The sequence below is a fragment of the Zootoca vivipara genome, chromosome Z (genome assembly GCF_963506605.1).
Source record: "Zootoca vivipara chromosome Z, rZooViv1.1, whole genome shotgun sequence".
NCBI classification, from domain to species: domain Eukaryota; kingdom Metazoa; phylum Chordata; class Lepidosauria; order Squamata; family Lacertidae; genus Zootoca; species Zootoca vivipara.
In genome coordinates, this window is record NC_083294.1 from 29,443,823 (window position 1) to 29,464,934 (window position 21,112).

Below are 21,112 nucleotides of genomic sequence, written 5' to 3' on the forward strand. Positions count from 1 at the left end.
GAGCGTCACGTGCGTCACCGCGGCTCCCGTCGTCCTCTGCGCTTGGCGGCCTCGCGGAGAAGAGGATGGGGGACGAGGAGGATGAGAAGAAGCCGCGAGTGCTGCAGATGGTGAGACCGAAGCTCGTGGCGGGGTGGGGGCCGACGACCGGGCAGGCTAAGGCCCCAGCGACAGGCTGACATCCAACAGATGAAACTTTCCTCTGTCCGGGGTTGTGGACGGGGAAGGTGGCCATCTGAACCGGGTTGTTTTTATACAGTACAGCCAACCAATATTTATATTCCTCATATGTGACCCAGTGTGGTCTGCCTAGTTCTTATCTTCTCTCCTGCCTGCTTTTATCCTCTCAGCAACCCTGTGGAGTAGGTTAGGCTGATGGTCTGACCCAGGAGCCCTCTTGGCTGAAACGTGGTGTTTTTTAAAATTTTTTTTAAAAAACTATACCTTGGCCAAAATCCACCCACAACTGGCAACAGGAAAAAGTGTCCTCCCTAACCAGATAATTGTCTCGCTTTTTGCACATGGAGACATACTGCAAGTGTGAAATCAATATATTACCAATACCATTTTGGTATTAAACTTTCAGGAAAGGTGGTATTAAAAGAAATGATGGAAGGGCAATAGCTCAGTGGTAAAGCACATGCTTTGCCTGCAGAAGGTCCCATGTTCAATTACTGGCATCTCCAGGTAGAACTGGGAGAATCTCACCTGAAAGAGCCTGGAAAACCCCTACCGGTCAGTGTAAAGTAGACAGTACTGAGCTAGATGGACCAATGGTCTGACTTGGTATATAGCCACTTATTTTGTTGTCCTTCAGGGACCTTGTTTTCTTTATCTTCACTACTTCTCTTTTAGGTACGGGCAGATGGGACAGATAAGAACTGTGTTACGTTTGTGCTCCACAATGAGGACCACACCCTTGGCAACTCCCTTCGATACATGATCATGAAAAAGTAAGTAAGGGTCCTATTGCCTTCATGATAGGGTGCCGAAGGTGAGGCCAATACATAGGCTGCCTGGGCTAGCCATTAATTGCCTTATGAGGAGCACCTATGCCTGTGTTCCGATGTAGCTGGGACTGCTAAAGGAGTCAGCTAAGTCAGTGGCAGGTTAATTTTGCCCATTCTGAACCTGTGGGATCTGGCTGGTTCAGAAATTTTTGGTTCAATTCAGTATGCGATTAGATGGGACATAGGAAATTTGAGATTAGGAACTGGAGCTGAGCAGAATTACCCTTCGCTAGTCATGGCCGTATTCACTATGAAATGGGGTGGGTGAGGGGGTGGGCGATTATAATTCCAGCTATTTAAGAGGAGACAAAAACTCACTGTAGCTCTTCAAATCTCTGCTAAGTTCCCCACTGCCATTTTAGGTTTCCCAGAATGTCCTGGGATGTGTGTAAGTGTAAGGTAACTACTGCAAAAAAGAGTGTATTTTTCTTAACCCGAAATGCCCCTAACAGCAGCAATCTTAACAGGATGGCTGTTGGATTGTGAAGAGTTGTGGTGAGTTTCCATGCCCAACCAATCAACATGTGCAAGAGAGGGGGCAGTTTCTCCCTTTGCCAAATCGCCTTGGGTTCAAGTGCACTACCAGTTTATCTTAAGACTGTCTTTATCTTCGCTTACTTCCAATAAGCACACATTGCTGATAGTGTTCTTTTTTGGTTGTATTTGGACACTGAGTGACTATGATTTATTGTGAGGGGAATGAACCTAGGCTCCCTGTTGACGCTTCCCCCCTCTTTTCATCCAGAAGCAGAAGATTGTTGCCCACTTAGCAGCTGATTGCAAGAGATTGGGGAAGGAGATAAGGGAGCTAGCTCCCTTCCTGGCCTGCCCAGGCCACAATTGTTGACTGCAGAGAGAGGCTGCTTGTTTCCCCCGCAACATGTGGCTGGCTGATTAGATTATCTCAGGGTGGATAAAAATCAATGATTTTTTTAAAAAAATCAAAAAAATTCGGATTTTTTTGATTTAAATGGGATTTTTTTGATTTAAATCGATTTTTTTTATTTAAATTGGATTTTTTTAAATAAAATGCTTTTTGAGGAAAACATATTACCATCCAAAGGTTATTCCATCATGAAATAAAGATTAGTTTTTTTAATTATGTAGTATAAGGTTGTATATGTTTAATTTTGGGGGTAAATAAATTCCATTAATCCATTCACCTCTTCCAGAGGTTTTTGTAAGATTATTGGGCAGTTTCTCTGCCTACAAGATATTATCACAGGTGCTTCGTTTACTTTTGCAGTTCTCAAAACTGAATTTGACTCAACAGAGATCACATGCCTCTTCTTCACAGCAAAAATGTTATAACATGAACAGAGTTGAGAAAAAGACCTTAATCCTGTTGTTCTACAAACCTATGAATACAGAAACAACCCCTTCAGTGCTAAGTTTCAAGAAGTTCAGTGAATAGAGTAGAAACAATATTTTTCTGATTGTTTGGACAGTATTTAAGTTTTTCATGTGTAGGCTGGGCTGACAGTCTAAGTTTCTTAAAATATATATATTTTGTTTTTGTATAGCCAAATTAGTTAACAAACATGGATGTTTGTTTAAGCAAATAACATTTGCTGAAATGTTATTGTTTCAGTTGAATAAATCTATTCAAATTGTTATTATTAAGGTAATGATTATTTTTCTCCTTCCTAAGTACAACAGTAAAGTTGTCCAAATATGAATGATTAACCTATTAAACTGGGGATAAAAAAACTAATAAGAAAAGTTGTTATTCTAAAAATCTTCATCTACTTGCATAATAAAGTTATACCAGCAAGAATTAGTCTTTATGATTTAAATCAACTATGATTTAAATCAAGCCTTACTGACTAGTGATTTAAATCGTGATTTAAATCGTGATTTAAATCAGTTTGATTTAAATCAAATCCACCCTGGATTATCTGTCTGGAAACTGTAGAAATGGGTCCCTTTCCTTTCCTAAAGAAGCCGCAGAACTGTGAGTTTCTTAGAATTTTGAAGTGTCAGGCATAGCTCTAGTGGCTTTAGCCCAAACGTAGCAGAATTTCCCTGCACAGCGCAGAAGCTAGTTGAGGTGGAAATGACTAGTCGGCTAGACGCAGAATAACTATTTACAGGATTTATTAAAAGAAAATAAAACCAGCAGAGTTTCTGCATACAAAGCAAAGCAAAATAAATCCTCTCTGTCTCTCTCTCTCCAACCATACACAGCACTCCTACTCCTAACACCCAACAAGGAACAACTGTGCTAGCATTCCTAGATAACAGAGTTCAGTGCTGGTCGTTAACCAATCAGAGAGAGTAGTTTCCAGGTCAGGCAGACCTTGGCTTTCTGCCAAGAGTAAATTGGCACTGCCTTGAGTTAATTGTGTGAAGCAAGAATCTGTAAGTTTCTCATGAGAACCAATTAACAGAAACTGAACCCCATAAAAACAGGAGCCCTCCCTTTGCAAGGTGAGCTCAACAACTTTGAGCTGATCCTCAAAAATGGAGCTTTCCCCCTTTGCAAAAAAGATGCGGTCAACTGTGAGCTGACTGCCCCTCAAAATGGGGCTTTCCCCATTTGCATAAAAAGCTGCACAGCTTTGAGATGATCCTCAAAAAAATGGAGCTTTTCCCCTTTGCAAAAGAAGCTTCTTCAAATATTTAACCGGGGGGGGGGGGGCAAAGGCACCTAGGCTTCTAGGAGTTGGCTGCTATGCCTAGGACAATTCAAGAAAGCAAAATATTTTTTTCTTGTTTTTCTACTCTAAAAACTAACCTCCTCTTCATTTCTCCATAGCCCTGAAGTGGAGTTCTGTGGATATAGCATCACCCATCCTTCTGAACGAAAAATAAACCTCCGCATCCAGACCAAAGGTGAAGTGTGCAGGCCTGCTTCTTGGAGGGCTGCTTTGCTAAAAGGCAGTTATTCTTTGTGATTCGGAGACAATATGGAAACTTTTGGGTGAAAACTACACATTTTACTCACGTATAGCAAGAGTCAACATACAATACACCTAGCTAGCCTGATTCTGAACAGAACTAGCCTACGAACTGCATATTAAAGCACAAATGGTCTCTTACAGCCACAGTGCAGCATCTCTGTCAGCTCTGGATCTTTCCTTACAGTACCTGATCAAGGTGCCACGATCTGAGCTAGGTGGAGATGCCCTTCCCTTCCTTACATTGTCTAGCTCCTTCTTACATAGTGTTGCACTATTTTGACAAGGCTGATTAGTGTATTCCTCACATCCACCTGGGCTATATGTAATTAGCTGCAGCATTCCATATGCATCTGTGGCGAACAGGGAGGCCTACTGTGGTGAGCTCTGTTGCCTTTGGAAAACTTGCCGGTTAACTGTTCTTTATATCCCATCATCAGGCTTGGGCAATCCTGCAGAATTTAATTGTGGGTTTTATGAGAAATGGTGCTTGCACATAGCACAACTTAGTGGATAAGAGGCTGAGTTACAAATGCTGTTCCGAATCTTGTCCCTGCCTTATGCACTCACTCTCACTCTCTGCACTGTCCTATTCCCAGCTTCAACATAAGGGATAATATTACTATCTTGTGTAACAGAAACCAGTGGTCTTCTAGTTGTTGGACTGCAATTTATGGGAATCACTGACCATTGGCTATGTTATGTTGTGCTCAGTGTTTGAAACCAGGAAAGAAAAGCAAGGGGCTACATATCACCTAGAACCTGGGTTGTGGGGCGCTGAAACACAATTTCTGGTTGCATTTGTGCTGCAGTGCCTGGCAGATCCCCCGGCTCATGCAGCACCCAAAGAGGCACATCTAGGGCTCCTCCTGGCAGTGGCAGGGGGCAGCGGGATGCTTGGCTGCAAATGCAGAGCTGCTTGTTCTGCTGCTTCAACTTCTTAAACAACTCCTGCAGCTTTGGCACTTCGGTGGTGGCATGGCTGCAAAACCACCCCGCGACCTTCTTCCTTCCCAAGGCAGCAGCAGGAGCGATCCTCCCTATTCTCCCTCCCTCTGTCAGGCGAAGCCTCCCGTTCTTCCTCTTCCCCAACACTACTGCTGCCTTGTGAAGTGAGAGGGTTGTTTGGGTTTGCAGGGTTGTTTGGAGCTACAAGCAGCTCCGCAATTGCAGCATTGATGGGGCTTCAGGCGACAGCACCTCGGCAGCATCCACAGTGGCGCAGGGTCTGGCAGGGCTTTCTGAAGCCCCACAGCTCTTCCTCACCCCACCCCCGGGCAGGCAGGATACGGCTCTCTTCGAATTCCCACTTCAGCAGTCTCTTTAAAGTAGGGCTGGTGGAGGGGGACTTCTCCCGCGCCCTCAGCACTAGCAGAGGCAATTTAAATTGAAATCCTAGGTGCAGTGTACTGCGACAGAAAATGCGACGAGTTCAGAAAATGCTTGCAATAATAAAATTCTCTATCGCAGAATGCATGCATTACTGTTGGAGTTTCAAACACTGCTTGTGCTGCAAAGTACATTTCCCTCCAGGGTGCTATTCAGATGTTAGGTTTATTATTATTATTATTATTATTATTATTATTAATGACATATAGGAGAAGACTAATGTCTCACAGCAAATTAAACTGATCTGTAGAAAGCACAATTTGAAAAAGAGGCAATGTACATTTTTTGTAAACTAAGAAATCTTTAATAAAAAAAATAGGAGGTAATTATTATGGTCTCTTGCCTGCAGGCAGTTCTGTTTCACAAGTTCATAGCTCACCTGAAAATGGAGGAACCTATTAATGCAGAGGAAGGATCTGGGCCCTCTTTAAGTCTTGCCTGACTATGAATGCTTCCCTTTCTTCATAGGAGGCCTACCGGCTGTGGATATGTTCCAGAAGGGGCTGGAGGATCTCATGCGTGTCTGCCAGCACGTACAAAGCAAATTTGAGGTGGGTCTTGTCCTTTCCAACCCTCTTGAAATGTATTTATTTTAATTTAAGGATTGATGTCCTTCTGCCAGAAACAGAGCACCATTTTGTTATTCTTGGGGTAACACAGCTGCAGTCCCTGGCTGCATCATCATTTCTGTTCAGAGCAGGGCAGGAACCAATTATCAGTTGTTTTTCTAGATCACCCAAGAGTACTCAGCAAGGTGCAACATGTTATCAAAAGCAACTAAGAACTTGTAATACACATTATAGAGTGACAAGTAGGACTGTTACAGTGTGAAGTGCCTGGGTTCAGGATTCAGTTACATTCTCTCTCCATCCCTCCCAATCCTCCATTCTATTGACGCTGTGCATGTTTGGTACTCATTGGTTTTTGAACCTCTCCCCTTTGTTTTTCTCCTCTTCTGAACTTGGAACATATTTCAGGGTTCCCCTCAATGCTGCTATTACCATCCTCTCGTCCATGGGTGGTGCCATTTGACTACATGAGCAATGACACTCACAGCTTGAATATCAGAATTAGAAGGATGGATGAAGAGGCACACAGCCTGAGCCCAAAAGTTCTATTTACCTATTACAGCTAACAGAAGGGGGCTGTAACAGAATGTTGTGGTGCAGCTTCTTTGGTTCAAGGGTCCATCCATCCCCTAGGAGCTGCATCTCAGATGTGGACCACAAATCCCTTAACCACAGCCTTTGTTCGCTCCCCCTTGCAGGCAAGCGTGGAAGAGTACAATGCCCAGAAGGATGTGACTATGGAAGAAGCATAGTCTTGAGTTCCAATCTGTTGTTCAGACCTGGCACAGAACTTAGTCTGCTTTGGTTGTCTTGATGGATGCCCTTTGCAGAGTGTGGGACGGGGAGTGTGACCTTGCTCCTGCTTCTTGTTATATCGTTGGCATTTTGATGCCATTAACTATGGTATCCTCCTGGACAGGCTCCTGCAAATGTTATTTGGGGGCAGCGGTTCCAACCCTATCTTCAGGACCGAGTATGACATTGGGAAGATGCCTTTTGAACTGGAAGCTGCAGTTATTGCAGAATGCTGCAGCATCACAATCAAGCGGTGTATACATTTCATTAAGTAAATAATGGCACTACCGTGACTTAAATTAGATTGTCTTGTTGTGAGGAGGGGGGGGGGTTGAGAAAGATTAGGTCTTGTTTTTTATGGACTAAAGGTTTTTCCCCCTTAATAAACATTGGATGATGGAATCCATTCCAACTTAGTGTGGGTGTGGTTTTTTGTTTTTAAATGCTTTTGCTCCCTGTTTAGAATTCTCTTTAAAAATACTACAGTATTTCATATCTGGTAGCAAGAAAGCATCAGGTCAATGGCAGAAGGAAGTTGAGCCAACTTGCCTGCGTTACTAGGAGCACCCAAAAAGGAGATTTTGTTCACATCACTAGCAATGGCCAGGCACCTGCTGATAGCCTGACAGGGGCCCCTGGCCCAGCCTCCACCTCTCCATTGAAACCTGCTGGTTGTTCACCTGCCTTTCACTTTGGCCCAGACGGTGGTGAGAGAGAGGATCAGCAGATGTCACTGCCTGCTTGCTCTCTACATGGCAAGCAAGCAGATGGGAGTAGTGATGGGGGGGTGCTGCAGCTCCTGGCATCCTCCATGGTGCCCCCTCCCTCAGTATCTCCACAACCTGGAACCAGAACAGTTCACCAGTAATTGTTGACAAAGGGCTGTATCCAGTGTTCTGTGTCGGCTAGCACAAAGGCTGTTAAGCTAGCAAGGGAGTGAGTGTCGGTGTTGCACAGAAGAGGACTCCAATCAGCTGCGATAGTGGAAGCTTACTGCACAACAGAGTGCACATGCATTCTGTTGTGCAACAAAATTAACCACAATCGGTTTATGATTTTTCTCATGAGACAATGTTCTGGTCTTGGTATGGCAGCTTAAAACATGTTCAGATAAGCCCAGCAATTACATGGTATGTGCTGAGCATACTCTCCTTCCTATGTCAGCCACTGGGGCTCATGGGATTGTCTGCACTATGTTTGCATTCTCCAGAGGCGCACACGAGAGGGATGAATTAGATAGCAGTATGAAGTATTTAGTAGATTCCCAGGCCCATGTAACCATTAATAAGAATCCCTCTAAATCTTTCATACAGGGAAATATTTTATTCACACTGAGCTGGGAGAATGACATGGGTATGAATGTCACAATTTGCCATACAATTGTTCCTTCACCTACAAATTGACCAACATGGCCCTTGATGGTGTGCTTTGCTTATGCAGACGTTAGGTCAGGAAGCAAGCTAGACCCAGGTATTTCTGAATAACGCTCCTTCTTAGTTCTTCAAGTTAGTATTTCTCATTCACTTCTGCTGAGGATACACTTTTGGTGACTTCTTGGAAGACTGCAACAGAGTTAACGACTTGGCAGAACTGCAGCATGGCGACTGTTCCCCCCTGCAAGGGTTTTCTTTTTTGTGCAAAACGGATGCAGGGTAATGAACTTCAGGCTGAGTGCACAACTGCTGGTAAGGGATGCGAAATCGCCCAACTAGTGGTGGCTGTTACTCATTACAACTGGTTGGGTGGAAAGGAAGGAGCCCAACAGCAGGCAGATTTGACAATTTCTAGTTTCCTTCCCGTCTTGCTGAATTTTGCAAGGGGAATACCAAGGCTAAGAAGGAGGAAGCACACAGCCAGAGCCACCCTCTGAACTGGTTGCAAGTAAGAAAGCAGGCTGAGTTTGTGAGGCAGTGATCTATTTGCCCTAATGGACCAGCCTCCACTCCCCACCTTCCAGATGCATTTCCCCCTCTTTCAGAGAGTTTTATCTGAGGCAGTGCAATACAGCACCCAGTTCTCTGACCCAACCAGCCAGCATTCCATGGCCACTTTGTATACTAATTGTGTTGAACACACTGTTCTTTGGGTGCTCCTGCCTCAGGTCCCCCAGCCTCACATTCTGTAGTTTTATAAAGCTTGGAGTTCCCGACATCTGTGGATACCTCCTTGCAAAATGGGTGGTGCTATTTTCAGCTAGTTATGCAAAAGCCCTTGCACCCACACAAATAGACAATTAGAATAAATTATATCCAGGCAACTAGGCTTATAGTATGGATGGAGATGGCTAAGACCTTCTGCCATTACCACTAATGCTTGCAACTGCCAGTCAGCATATTAGCCAGAAAAAAAGTTTGAAGCACAGTCAATGATCTTTTAATTGAAATTCAGCATAATATATATCACGGCTACATAAACTACAGAATAAAGTCACAACCCAAAATTATGATGCGTTCATTCTGTTGCAAAGAAATCCTTTTCAAAATACTTGGAAAAGGAGGCCCAGGTGTGGTGCTGATCACCAGCGCATGAGTTGATCACATTCACAAATGTAACAGGTTCAAATCTCATTGGTACCCTTGAACATCTACCTGATGCGAATGGAAACCAGTCATATTGTAGCAAACTACAGCTGCTTGTCATTCTTAAATCACAGCACTATCTTGTCTAGCAGAAGCTTAGGAATGTATCCAACAAAATTCTACTCAGAGTAGGCCAACTGAAATTACTGGAGCTAAATTAGCCGTGTCTATTAATTTCTATGGGTCAGCCCTTGAGAGTTTACTTGTACTGTGATTACATGAACATTAACTCAGAAGCAAATACCACTGAGTTAAATGCTAAGTGGGCATAGGATTGAAGACTTAGTCTTGAATAGATTCTGTAAGTGTTTCATGGTTACCTTATTGAAGTCCGAAAGCTTAAATGGTTTTCTGTACAATATATAATATATACATGCATGAGAGATAAGCTACTGTCTACACAAACACACTCACATAGGTAAGCACTGAAGCACCAGCAGGCCAGCAAAATCCAAAATAAAGAAGACTGAGCTATCTTCAGAGCCAAGTAGTCCAGGAAAGGAGGTGAAAAGCTGATGAAACAAAATGACTATGGTGGATTGCAAAAGTATTACAGTGGGAGAGGCATTCCCATTCTAACCGTCTCATATTTTGCTTTCTTGGTGGCTTCAGCTCACAAGAAGTGATGTCACATATGCAGAGCAGCATTCAACTAAGTTTTACTCAGAGTAGATCCATTGAAATGAATGAACATAATTACAATAGAGCCACTCTGAGTAAAACATACAGTGGTACCTTTGAAGTCGAACAGAATCCGTTCCGGAAGTCTGTTTGACTTCCAAAACATTCAGAAACCAAAGTGCAGCTTCTGATTGGCTGCAGGAAGCTCCTGCAGCCAATTGGAAGCCCCACTGGATGTTCGGCTTCCAAAAATAGTTCTCAAACCAGAACAGTCACTGGTATGCAGCGTTCGGGAGCCAGAACATTTGAGAACTAAGCTGTTCGAAAACCAAGGTATGACTGTATTTGAATACCACCCATATTCTGGAATTGATGACACAGTAGATGGAGCATTGGCATTGTCCATGTGTATATGATCAACTCCCGCCCGGAAACATATGCCCCCACAGTGGAAGGATGTGTGGATCCAGAATTGGCCTCCACAGTCACTTATGGACTCACTGATAAAGCCTTGTTTATGGAAGACAATCTTACTTGGCTACAAGTGATTGCCAAAGAAGAAGAAGAATGTGAGGAACCTTTTTCAGCCTAAGGACCACATTCCGTCTTGGCCAACCTTCCAAAGCCTGCATACATGGAGTGGGTGGGGCCGGAGGCAAAAGTGGGTGGAGCAACAGATAATGATTGCAGTCAGCTATATTGGAATCAGAGGTTTTCTATACTGTGCATACATGCAACTTCCACCGAAAAGGCAGTACAATAGTCCAAGGACACATTTTCTAATCTCATGTTCAATTCTCCCTATTTACATATCTGTTAGCATTTTTTAAAAAAATCCGCATGAAAATTCATCTGCATTTCATTGTGAATTTCTGCTCATATACACATATTTGTAAGCAATCTTGTTTGATGCACACATTTTTGGGGGAAGCAATTTCCACTAATGTAACACATGTTTGTATGCTATTATCATGTTTATAGGTGTGTGTTAAATTAAATGTGGGTGAAAGACAGCTGCAAAATTTAGAGACTTGCCACTATTCTGAAGTAGGGCTGAGTTTCAGATCACCTACTGTTTCAGAAAGTATGAATCAAGTAAGTTTGCCTTTAAATGCGAACGGAATCAATTTTTTCCCTCGTCCCTAGGAGAGGGACTGGCCATAGCAGGAAATCTACGACCACTTCACCCTAATCCATAGCCACACAGTCTGCTTTGCTACAGATAGGGATGGAAATAGCGCTCAGTTTTAGTTATTTCACTTTCTCATTTTCCCCACCTTAAGTTCAGTTTCCCACATTTATACAGCATTTCGCAAAAATCTTTTCCAAAAAAATTCTCATGAAAGTCCGTCAGTGTATTAGGGCCTAATAAACACATTTTTGCCTTTAGTTTTGACTAACACATGCATTTTTTATGTTATCTTCACTAATGTATTCAATTTTTATGCACACTGCCCCTCTGATACATGCATTTTTGTAAACATTGTTTGGCTGCAGAACTGACTGGAGAATCTGGACACATGCAAATTCAGAAGGACAGCTGTGTTTTGTGAATTTGATAGATTTGGCTTTAAACGTGAATTGAATAAGATTTATCTCCCTCCCATCCCTAGCTATAGATCTACCCACCTGGCTTTAGGCAAAAGGGAGAAGGGAATCTGCTATATAGTCCAATTCCTTTCCAGCATTCTGTCCCTTCCAGAACCACATCCCTTCTGCTTTCCTGTTCTCCATGTCCTCCCTCTCTCCAACTGTGCCCTTATTTGATATCCAGGGAAAATAGGAACCTAATACACCAACTGCATCTTTGGGTGCAGAATCTTTTTCAGCTCAAGGGCCACATTCACCAGTAGGCAGCCTAACAGGGGCCACATGCAAATGGGCAGCAAAAATGGGCAGAACAATGAATTTGACTCTTAACTTTGTACAGTAGGCTACTTTCCAGCTACACATGTTTAAAAGGTTTCACACACCACCCCTACTCACCTCTCTCTCCATCCAGGCAGGTAAGGAGCGCAATCACAGTTCATTCTCAGCAGGCAAAAGCTGCCAAGGAGGGTGCAAAGCAAGGCTGTTGGGGTGTGTAACATGGGAGAGCATCAGCAATCAGCCAGAGAGGCCCAAATTTCCCCACCTCTAGACTATAAGCGCCTTTGGTCTGCTCCAACCTGCCATTTATTTTTATGAGGGATACTGCTGTTTAGAAAGAGAGAACAATTCATTAATGTGGTGGGGTTAAGGAAGTAATAAGGGGCTAAGGAACATCAGGTGAGCAAGACCTTTTCAAAGGGCTGGGCGATGAAATTGCCAGTTCCTTCCAGAATAAAGCAGAGAAGTTGAAGAGGAACCACAAGGAAAATCAGGCTAGCCATCTTTATAGTCCTGGTGGACCCTCCTCTTCTTGATTCCCTCGTCTACGAAGAGCTGTACTTCAAGTGGGAGCTGCTCCGGTCGAGGCCCAATTCTTGCCCGTTGGCTTTCCACTTCCCAACAGAGCCCTTGTCATCTGTTGGTGCAATGCCAAGAGCTGGTCTCTGGCACCAGCAACAAAGGCATGACTATGAGAAAGAAATCAGAGATGTTTAGGGCTTCTGAAGAACCACCCTACACCACAGCCCTAGGAAGATGATAAACCTGCAGAATATAGTGGCTAGAGTGTTGGACCAGGATCAAATAACCACTCAGCCATGAAGCTTAGTGGGTGATCTTGGGCCTGTCACTGTCTCCTTAATCTAGCTTAACTCACAAGGTTGTTTTGAGGATAAAATGAGGAGTGGGAGAACCATAGATGCCAGCATGAGCTCTTTGGGAGGAGAACAAGTTGGGCTGGGAAATTACTACCAAGGGCAGGCCAAGATGGAGACAATATTGCATTCTGTGCTGTCCTTGAGATATTTTTTCAGGATGTTGAAAAATCTGGTTTTTTGACCTTTGGACTCAATTAACATTGTGATAAGAAAATTGTGTGCCAGTTTCAATCCTTTGGGTTACTCTCACTCCCTCCTTCTACTGCAACAGCACTTTAATATGTTTCATCTGATTAATTGTGGTGCTTATTTATTAAAAGGGTTATATATTATTTTATTGTGGATTTTATTGTTGATCATTGCCTTAGACGTTTTTTGTTGGAAAGGCAGGTCATAAATGCAACAAACAAATAAAAATCCTGAGAGGTAACTTTAAATGTCTTTGGGGAATGTTTACTTCTGATGATACTCGTTCTGCATGTGTAAATGTATTGAAGAACAAGAACATATTGATATGGCAGTGTGGGAACTCTTTTGCCCTCCAGATGTAACTGAACTACAACTCCTACCAGACCAAGCATGGTCAATGACCAGGGACAATGGTCAATGACTGTGATACAACGGGTCAGTGCGTCTGACTATTTATCAGAATTTTAGTGGTTTGAGCTCACCCAGGGATGGTTATGGGCAGGATTCCTGCAATGCAGGGGGTTGGAAAAGATGACCCTCAGGGTCCCTTCCAACTCTACAATTTTGTGAAATCATTGATTATGCCAGTTGTAGTTCAGCAACATTTGTTCATAATATTGTGCAGCATTTTGTTTTAATATTAATGTGTTTTGATTGCAACCTGCCCAAGGATCTTAGGGTGAAGGCTGAGTAATAAAATATAACAACAACAACAACAACAATAACAACAACAACAACATCTGCACTAGAGAGAGAGAATTAGCCCCAATAAAGTTTTCTCCTCCTCCTCCCAGTAACAACTTGCACCTCCATAAACACAATCACGATCCTACCTGAAAGCAATTCTTAAACTTCCGGCTGACAAAATAGAGAGCCACGGGGTTGATGCAGGAGTTGAGTGAAGCCATATTGATGCCAAAGTAATCCATGACCAAAAGGAAGCTGGAGTGGAGAAGAGAAAGGAGAGTCAGTGCTGTCAGAAGGGAGCATGATGGCAGCTGTATGTTTCAATCCTTTGACAATTCTTTGGCTGCAACCCAAAACTTATGGCCACCATCATACAAACTTTGTAGAAAGGGCTGTGGCTGACAGCACATGCCTCATATGTCAATGGTGTGAGGTTCAACCCTCTGTTGTCTCCTCTTAAGATTATCAGATAGCGGGTGATTGTAAAGACCTCTGTTTGATACCCTGTAGAGCTTCTGCCTGCTAGAGTTAGCAGTGCTGGATTAAATGGGCAAATAGTATGACTTGGTATAAAGGCAACTTCCTGTGCCCTGGGAGTCTCCGGAGTTTGGCAGTGGGTTCCCAGCAGAGGTGTGGGCCAGCATAAGGCACCCAGCAATGCCAATGTTTGGCACTGGTCTTGCCTGGAAATCTCAGTGATCAAAATGCATTATCAACAGCTCATGAGTAAGTCTGAAAGCCCTGTATGTTGGAGGATCCCCTTATACCTCTTGCTTTCCTTCACACCATATGGTTCACCCATACATCTTGCTTTTAGTTAGGAGTAATATGGACAATACTGAGTTAGATGAAGCAGTGGTCCAAATCAGTATGAAGTGGCTCCCTGTATTTCTAACGCTGGAAATGGCCTCTTTAATTTCAAGGAGGGTAGAGGTCTCTTCCAGCACTAAGAAGAAAATAAGCATCTTCTGATATTGAGCTTACCTAAGCAGTTCACACCTATCAGCATCTTGTTGACTATAAATGGTCTTCTTAAGGATCCTGCTGAGATGGAGAGGTAGCCAGCAGAGGGCGAATATCACCACAAGGCAGAACACTGTCTTGGCCACTTCCCGGCGCTGAAACACCAGCAGTCCAGCCATTGAAGTTAATGAATGAAGGAGCAACAAAAGGCAAAGATGACTTGAGCATGTGTATAATATGGTACAGATGTCAATAAATACCATCAACCCCATTCTCCACACCCAAGCACTGTCTTTTCCTGTCTTTCTCCTCTCCATTGCTGTTTCACACCCTGGTTTCTCTGTTGTTCATCCTGCACTATTGTATTATGAGCTGAAAGTTCAGCTATTTAACTGGAATAACTTGTGTGGTGCATGTTTTGGAGTGTGGTAGACAGCTGAGTGATGTACAGAGGCAGAGACCAAGGAGCTGCTTTACTATGCTACTGTGCCCACAAATGCAGGACTTTGGACAGTTCCAGTAATTAATAATAGTAATAGTAATAGTCCAGCCTGAACTGACGCTTCCAGAAGAAGAGAAGCTGTGATGGAATCTCTTTCTGTAAATTCTTTTTTTTAAAAAAAAAAAAATCATTTATAGCCCACATTTTTCTCCAAGAAGCTCAAGGTGGCATGCATAGATCCCCACCTCCTCTCTTAATTTCCACAACAACCTCATGAAAGCTAAGGGAGGAGTATTTGGAACTCTCTAACCACTGCACAATGTTAGCTCTTCAGATGACTGCCATATTCTGGAATTAGGGAATATCCAGAACATCCCCAGAGTCCTGCATGCCAGGAATGGAAGCAAGGGAAGGATGTTCATATTTCACCAGTTGCATGAGGGAGACAGGCTGTCCAACCAGAAATCCCATCTCTGTATCAGAGCATACTTCTAAAATTCAGAGGACAGGCTACTATTAATTCAGAAGTTGATTCCCTGGCGTCTCCAGCTGTGGCTCCCCAGATATTGTTAAACTCCCTCCACCTCAGATATAGGCAATGAGCACAGACGATGGGCAGTGGAGCCCAACCATGCCTATAGAGCAAACAGGCTCCCTATTGCAATGAAAGAAATTTCAGTTAGCAGGACATCTTCTGGGCACCTTGCACTCAGTTCCTGCTTGTGAGCTTCCCATAGGCACCTGGTTGACCCATGTGACAACATTAGATTGGCCTTTGGCCTGATCTAGCATGGCTCTTCTTATTTTCTTATTTCACTGCCAGACAGAGCAGGCAAAGCCTGGGCAGATGGGCTGGTGGCCTGACGTCATTCCTTGTATCTAAGCCAAGGAACAGGGTTTGTTCCCTTGGGCCTTGGTTGGGGGACCTCACCCGTTTCATGTGGTCGTTGAGTGCTATCCTCATGCCATTCCTCTTGCTCAGCATCTCACATGACATGAGGGAATAGAAGACGCCAGTGCAGGCCAGAGGCAGGCAGAAGTAGAAGCCAAAAAGCCACCAATCTTTCACATCCTTGTAGAACTGCAGGTGGAAGGGAAGGGAAGGAAGGAAGGAATGAAAGCAGCTGCTTCTCCAAGGGAGTTGTTAGCTGTTGTGTGGAGGGTGGGATTGCATTGGGGAGTTTTGTCCCTATGCCACCTGTGGAACACATGAAGACCAGAGATGGACTGAGCCTTTGATTCCACCATATTCTGGTTTCACTGGCATTCAGTTACTGAGCTGTTCCACCCGCTTCCCTCCCATGATGTGCCATTGCATCCCATTGGCTATCAATGGGTACTAGCTATGATGACTATACTCTGCTGCCACTGTCAGAGACAGCAATGCTTCTGAATACCGTACTAGTTGCTAGGAGCTGCAGGAGGGTAGGGTGCTGTTGTGCTCAGGTTCTTCTTTCGGGCATCTTGTGCACATTTGGCTGGCCACTGTGAGAAAAGGAGGCTGGACCAAATGGGGCCCAAGAAATCAAGTGCTATTCTTATGTTCTTATATTATGTTAACTGCATGCTATTCCGCCCGCCTCCATCTCATTGTATGCATTTGGGGCACACTTTTAACATAAGAATACACACTTTGATTCAGTTTGCATTTAATGGCAAGTTTACACAAGTCACATTTTCCAAAACAATATGCAATCCAAAACACAGCCATTGTTCAAATTTCCAAATTGTCCAAGTTTTAGGAATGCAGTTCTCCATCCAAATAATGTGTAAAATAAATAAATAAATGTATAAAGTGTGGATGTAGATGTACACATTTGTGAAAATAGCATACAAAAACGCAGCTTGGTACCTGCCATGACCAGCCCAGGAAAAAAACAAACCAGAATCATGGAATCATAGGGCTGTAGAGTTGGGAGGGCCCACAAGGGTAATCTCATCCAACCTCAGCCCCCTGATATGCAACAATATTTGTATTAGGGAAAATTGAATATAAAAATGTGTAAACAAGGGAGAAATTGCACCAAAAAAAGATGGGGAATTTCTATGAGAACTGTTTTTAAAAAATAAGAATTGACAAGCTGATGTGGAAATGTGGAGAGCTGAATTTAAAATAGGGGAAATGAGAAGCCATAATTGACAGACTGGCCCATCCCTTCCCTTGGTTGTTCAAATCATCTGGCTGAACAAGAGAGAACATACCGTCATGAAGCTGGATTTCTGTTCAGCAGCCAGCATGCAGACCCAGTGCGTCTGTTCACGGTAATTCAGTTCCACCAAGTCAAAAGCAATGGCTTCAGGGACAGCTAGGATGATCGCCACCGCCCAGATTAGGGTCACCTCAACAGCCTTCCACATGGGGATGCCAATCCCTTGGATCCGGCTCCAAGAGGCCACAGCTCTATACCTGCCATGAGCAGCCCAGGAAAAAGCAAATGGAATCATAGAACTGTAGAGTTGGGAGGGACCACAAGAGTCATCTAGTCCAACCTCCCTGTTGCACAGGAACCTTTTGCTCACATCTGAAAACTCCCACACAATGCTTGGAGAAAATACAGCAGGGAAGTTGAGGGTGGAAGTTTCAGACCAGCGACACCTGCAGGACCACATTCCTGCTCTAAAGACAATGCAGCTCCACTGGGCTGAAAAGGTTATGCACCACAGTGATCAGGGAAGACTGAAGAGGGTCAATGAATTGTATAGGTAGGGCTGGCTAAATGATTGGCTGAGTGGACCTAATTAACCAGGCTTGACAGGAGGCAACAAAGGTGGTCTGTTACCTGTCTATGCTGAGAGCACAGAGGCTGAGGACTGTGATGCCAACAGAGGCCTTCTGTATGAATGGCACCAATTTGCACACCTGCACACCAAAAGGCCAGTCTTCTGCAAGCAGCTGAAAGAGAGGAAGCACATCATTAGCATGCCATCTCAGTAGAGAACTGGATTCTTATAACGTTGTACTCATTTCTTTACATGTGTAGGGGCATCAGGCAATCCCATACACCAGCCTTTGACAATTTGATGCTCCCCCCACCCCCGGCCTTCTAGTTGCCAGGAGTACTTTTTAATGTTCAAAAATGTTCCTTGGTTGTAGTCTACAGTCCCATTCTGCACTTTCACCATTGTACCACATCTTTCTGTTGTGAGGTGTTTTAGGCTGAATTGATGCCCATCCTTTCAAAGCTAGCCAACAACAAAATGCTACACAAAAATGCTAAACATTCCCTCGCCCTAGTAGCAAACATGGATGGACTCAGTGGTGCAGCAACTGCTCTATAAAAGATCACTTTTATGAACATATAAAAATGCCTTATACAGACCACATAACACCGGTCTTGAAAGATCTACATTGGCTTCCAGTACGTTTCCGAGCACAGTTCAAAGTGTTGGTGCTGACCTTTAAAGCTCTAAATGGCCTTGGTCCCGTATACCTGAAGGAGCGTCTCCACCCCCATCGTTCTGCCCAGACACTGAGGTCCAGCTCCGAGGGCCTTCTGGCGGTTCCCTCATTGCGAGAAGCCAAGTTGCAGGGAACCAGGCAGAGGGCCTTCTCGGTGGTGGCGTCTGCCCTCTGGAACGCCCTCCCATCAGATGTCAAAAAGGAAAACAGCTACCAGATTTTTAGAAGACATCTGAAGGCAGCCCTGTTTAGGGAGGCTTTTAATGTTTAAGAAATTAGTGTATTTTAATGTTTCTGTTGGAAGCCGCCCAGAGTGGCTGGGGAAACCCGGCCAGATGGGCGGGGTATAAATAATATATTATTATTATTATTATTATTATTATTATTATTATTATTATTATTATTATTACAATTGGTTTGTCTAGTTTACAGATGGGGAATCTGTGGCCCTCCAGATATTTCTTCATTGCAGCTTCTAGTGCGCCTGACTATTGGCTGCAGTAGCTCTGGCTGATGGGAGTCAGAGCCCAATCACATCTGAAGTGCCACAGACAGTAGTGAATGCGGGGAGGGGTGTGGAGGACCCAGGGCTGACTGGCATGGTGTGCCAGGGCGCCTGCCCAGCAGGGGGCGCATCAAGGAGGCACACGGAGCCGCCCACGCCTCCACCTCGCCCGCTTCGCTCCTTTTCCAGCAGCGGTGGCTGAAGCGAGGTGGCAGCAGCAGCGGCAGAGCTGCCTCCGTCGAGGGGCAGCAGGGAAGAGGAACAGGGCTACCTTCCGCCCACACTCCTTCAAATCACAGTGAGCGCAGACAGCACTGCCCCACAATGCTCCGCGGCACCTAATTTGCAAACCTTCGGTCGAGCTGGCAGCTTGGGCTCCCTGGACTGCAGCGCCGCTCCATCACTTTGGCCGAGCAGGCGCAGGCGGAGCACAGCTGGTAGCGTCCCTGCCTGTTGCGCGTGCCCTCCGGCTGCCCGCTGTGCCTGGCCCTGCCTGGTGGAGCGCGAGGGGCGCCGGAGGGATCATCGCGCCATGGTGCCCGATACACTTAAGATGGCCCTGGGAGGACCAGTCACAATGGGCACCAGTCACTACTGAGTCCAACTAATTAGATAAAGGTAAAAGGTAACGGACCCCTGGACGGTTAAGTCCAGGCAAAGGTGACTATGGAGTTGCGGCACTCATTTTGCTTTTAGGCTGAAGGAGCCAGCGTTTGTCCACAGACAGCTTTCCGGGTCATGTGGCCAGCAGGACTAAACCGCTTCTGGTGCAGCAGAACAATGTGACTGAAGCCAGAGTGCACAGAAACACTGTTTACCTTCCGCCACAGCGGTGCCTATTTATCTACTTGCAATGGTGTGATTTCAAACTGCTATGTTGGCAGGAGCTGGGACAGAGCAACGGGAGCTCCCTCCATTGTGGGGATTCAAACCACCAACCTTCCAATCAGCGAGCCCAAGAGGCTCAGTGGTTTAGACCACAGCACCACCCGCGTCTCTATGAGTCCAACTAATATACCATTCTGGCTATGTGTAGCCTCTTCCCTAGAAAAAAATTAATCTGCAAGTTCTTGTATGAAATGCAAGTGTTCTGCTCATGAAACAAATATGTAAAATATCAGTCAGCTGTATTTTGAAGAATGTCAGGTGAAAAGCAGAAAATAGTTTCTGATCATTAGATGAATGAACTTTGGAAACAAAATAGTTATAAAGGTAAAACATCTCAGTTTTGAAAACTGTTAGAAGAATTTATGAAAGTTCTCCTTACATGTTCAGAAATGACTTGCTGGCTGAAGAAGTTCCTCTTTCATCATCATTATTATTATTTTTTAAAAAACCCTCTTAAATCAGTGAATCAGCTACTGTATCATGGAAATCCGATTACCAGACTGGTTTACTTTGAATTAGACTGGAAAGTTTTGTTTCAGTTCACGCTAAATATTGGATTACACAGATACGGCAAATAATAAAATGTGGATTAATGAAATAAATTGTGTAACAGTTAGGATATTCCATTCAACAACCAGAATGAGATTTCCTCTTTGTGTTAGGTCCTGAATAACTTGTCCAGATATAGAACAGTTGTCATACACAGCCTATTAAGACCTTGAGCTTTGGCGCAGGAATGAACTTCCATGAGTAACTCAGCTTGAAGTTCTAAGCCATGGGAAAAACAGCTAAAATTAGCCATTCTCGGACCATAGGTGATAGCCAACATGAGTCATAGAGTAGACCCACTGAAATAAATGGCCCTCAGTCCATTTCAATGGGTCTAATGGGTACGACAGGCTCCATCTGCACCAAACATTTAAAGGGCTAAGATACTATTTCAGCAGTCATTGTTTCCCCCCAAAAGCATCATGGGAATTGTAGTTTATTAAGTGCAAAGAGAGCTGTTACAGGACCCTCTGTTCCCCTCCCAGAACTACAATTCCCAGTGGTTTAACAATCAATCCTGTTCTCTAGGGCACTCTGGGAACTGCAGGGTTGTGTGCAGTTTATATGTTTAGTGCAGATGGTATCAGAGTAATAATAATAATAAACCCTTCCTGCATATGGAAAGCTAGTATGTCAAGGCAGGGAAAGGGATCTGCTGATCTTTATCGTTGAGATGTTAGTTTTTGGTGTGCATGGCACTTTGGAAAGCTTTCAAACATTCATTTCCACCTATTCACCCCTTATTTCACCCCTTAGAGATAGAAATGGCAACAGTCATGAATTGCTTTAGCCCTTAGACTGCTCCAGAAAAAAATTGCACGAGGGCTAGAAAAACAAACAATTCATTTGCTTATCTTCTGAGTACAGTACAGGGAGGAG

The 21,112-nt window shown here is 44.1% G+C and overlaps 2 protein-coding genes across 4 annotated transcripts in view; one reads left to right on the top strand and one right to left on the bottom strand.

Moving 5' to 3' along the window:
• Positions 1-15,013, top strand: LOC118084368 (DNA-directed RNA polymerases I and III subunit RPAC2). Of its 3 annotated transcripts, none has more exons than XM_035113814.2 (5): positions 1-110; positions 856-953; positions 3,769-3,845; positions 5,768-5,850; positions 14,524-15,013. In XM_035113814.2, the coding sequence occupies exons 1-5, from the start codon at positions 66-68 to the stop codon at positions 14,545-14,547; spliced, it is 327 nt and encodes a 108-aa protein (XP_034969705.1). In that variant the 5' UTR covers positions 1-65; the 3' UTR covers positions 14,548-15,013. The 3 variants fall into 3 exon arrangements, with proteins under 3 accessions (XP_034969705.1, XP_034969704.1, XP_034969703.1); XM_035113813.2 differs by lacking the exon at positions 14,524-15,013 and adding an exon at positions 6,567-7,079; XM_035113812.2 differs by lacking the exon at positions 14,524-15,013 and adding an exon at positions 6,277-6,560.
• Positions 10,283-21,112, bottom strand: part of LOC118084367 (endothelin receptor type B) — an 18,376-nt gene continuing 7,546 nt past the window's right edge. The window contains exons 3-8 of the mRNA XM_035113811.2: positions 17,672-17,784; positions 17,094-17,298; positions 15,823-15,972; positions 14,471-14,604; positions 13,633-13,741; positions 10,283-12,421 (exon numbers count right to left, since the gene is read on the bottom strand). Coding sequence (XP_034969702.1) covers positions 12,278-12,421; positions 13,633-13,741; positions 14,471-14,604; positions 15,823-15,972; positions 17,094-17,298; positions 17,672-17,784 — 855 coding nt within the window. The 3' untranslated portion in view covers positions 10,283-12,277. The remainder of the gene's footprint in view (positions 12,422-13,632; positions 13,742-14,470; positions 14,605-15,822; positions 15,973-17,093; positions 17,299-17,671; positions 17,785-21,112) is intronic.

Bases quoted from the DNA above. Each gene is read 5' to 3' on its own strand.
- LOC118084368 (XM_035113812.2), top strand. From the start codon at position 66: ATGGGGGACGAGGAGGATGAGAAGAAGCCGCGAGTGCTGCAGATG. The intron at 111-855 runs GTGAGACCGAAG...CTTCTCTTTTAG, and splicing joins AGCCGCGAGTGCTGCAGATG to GTACGGGCAGATGGGACAGA. The intron at 954-3,768 runs GTAAGTAAGGGT...ATTTCTCCATAG, and splicing joins CGATACATGATCATGAAAAA to CCCTGAAGTGGAGTTCTGTG.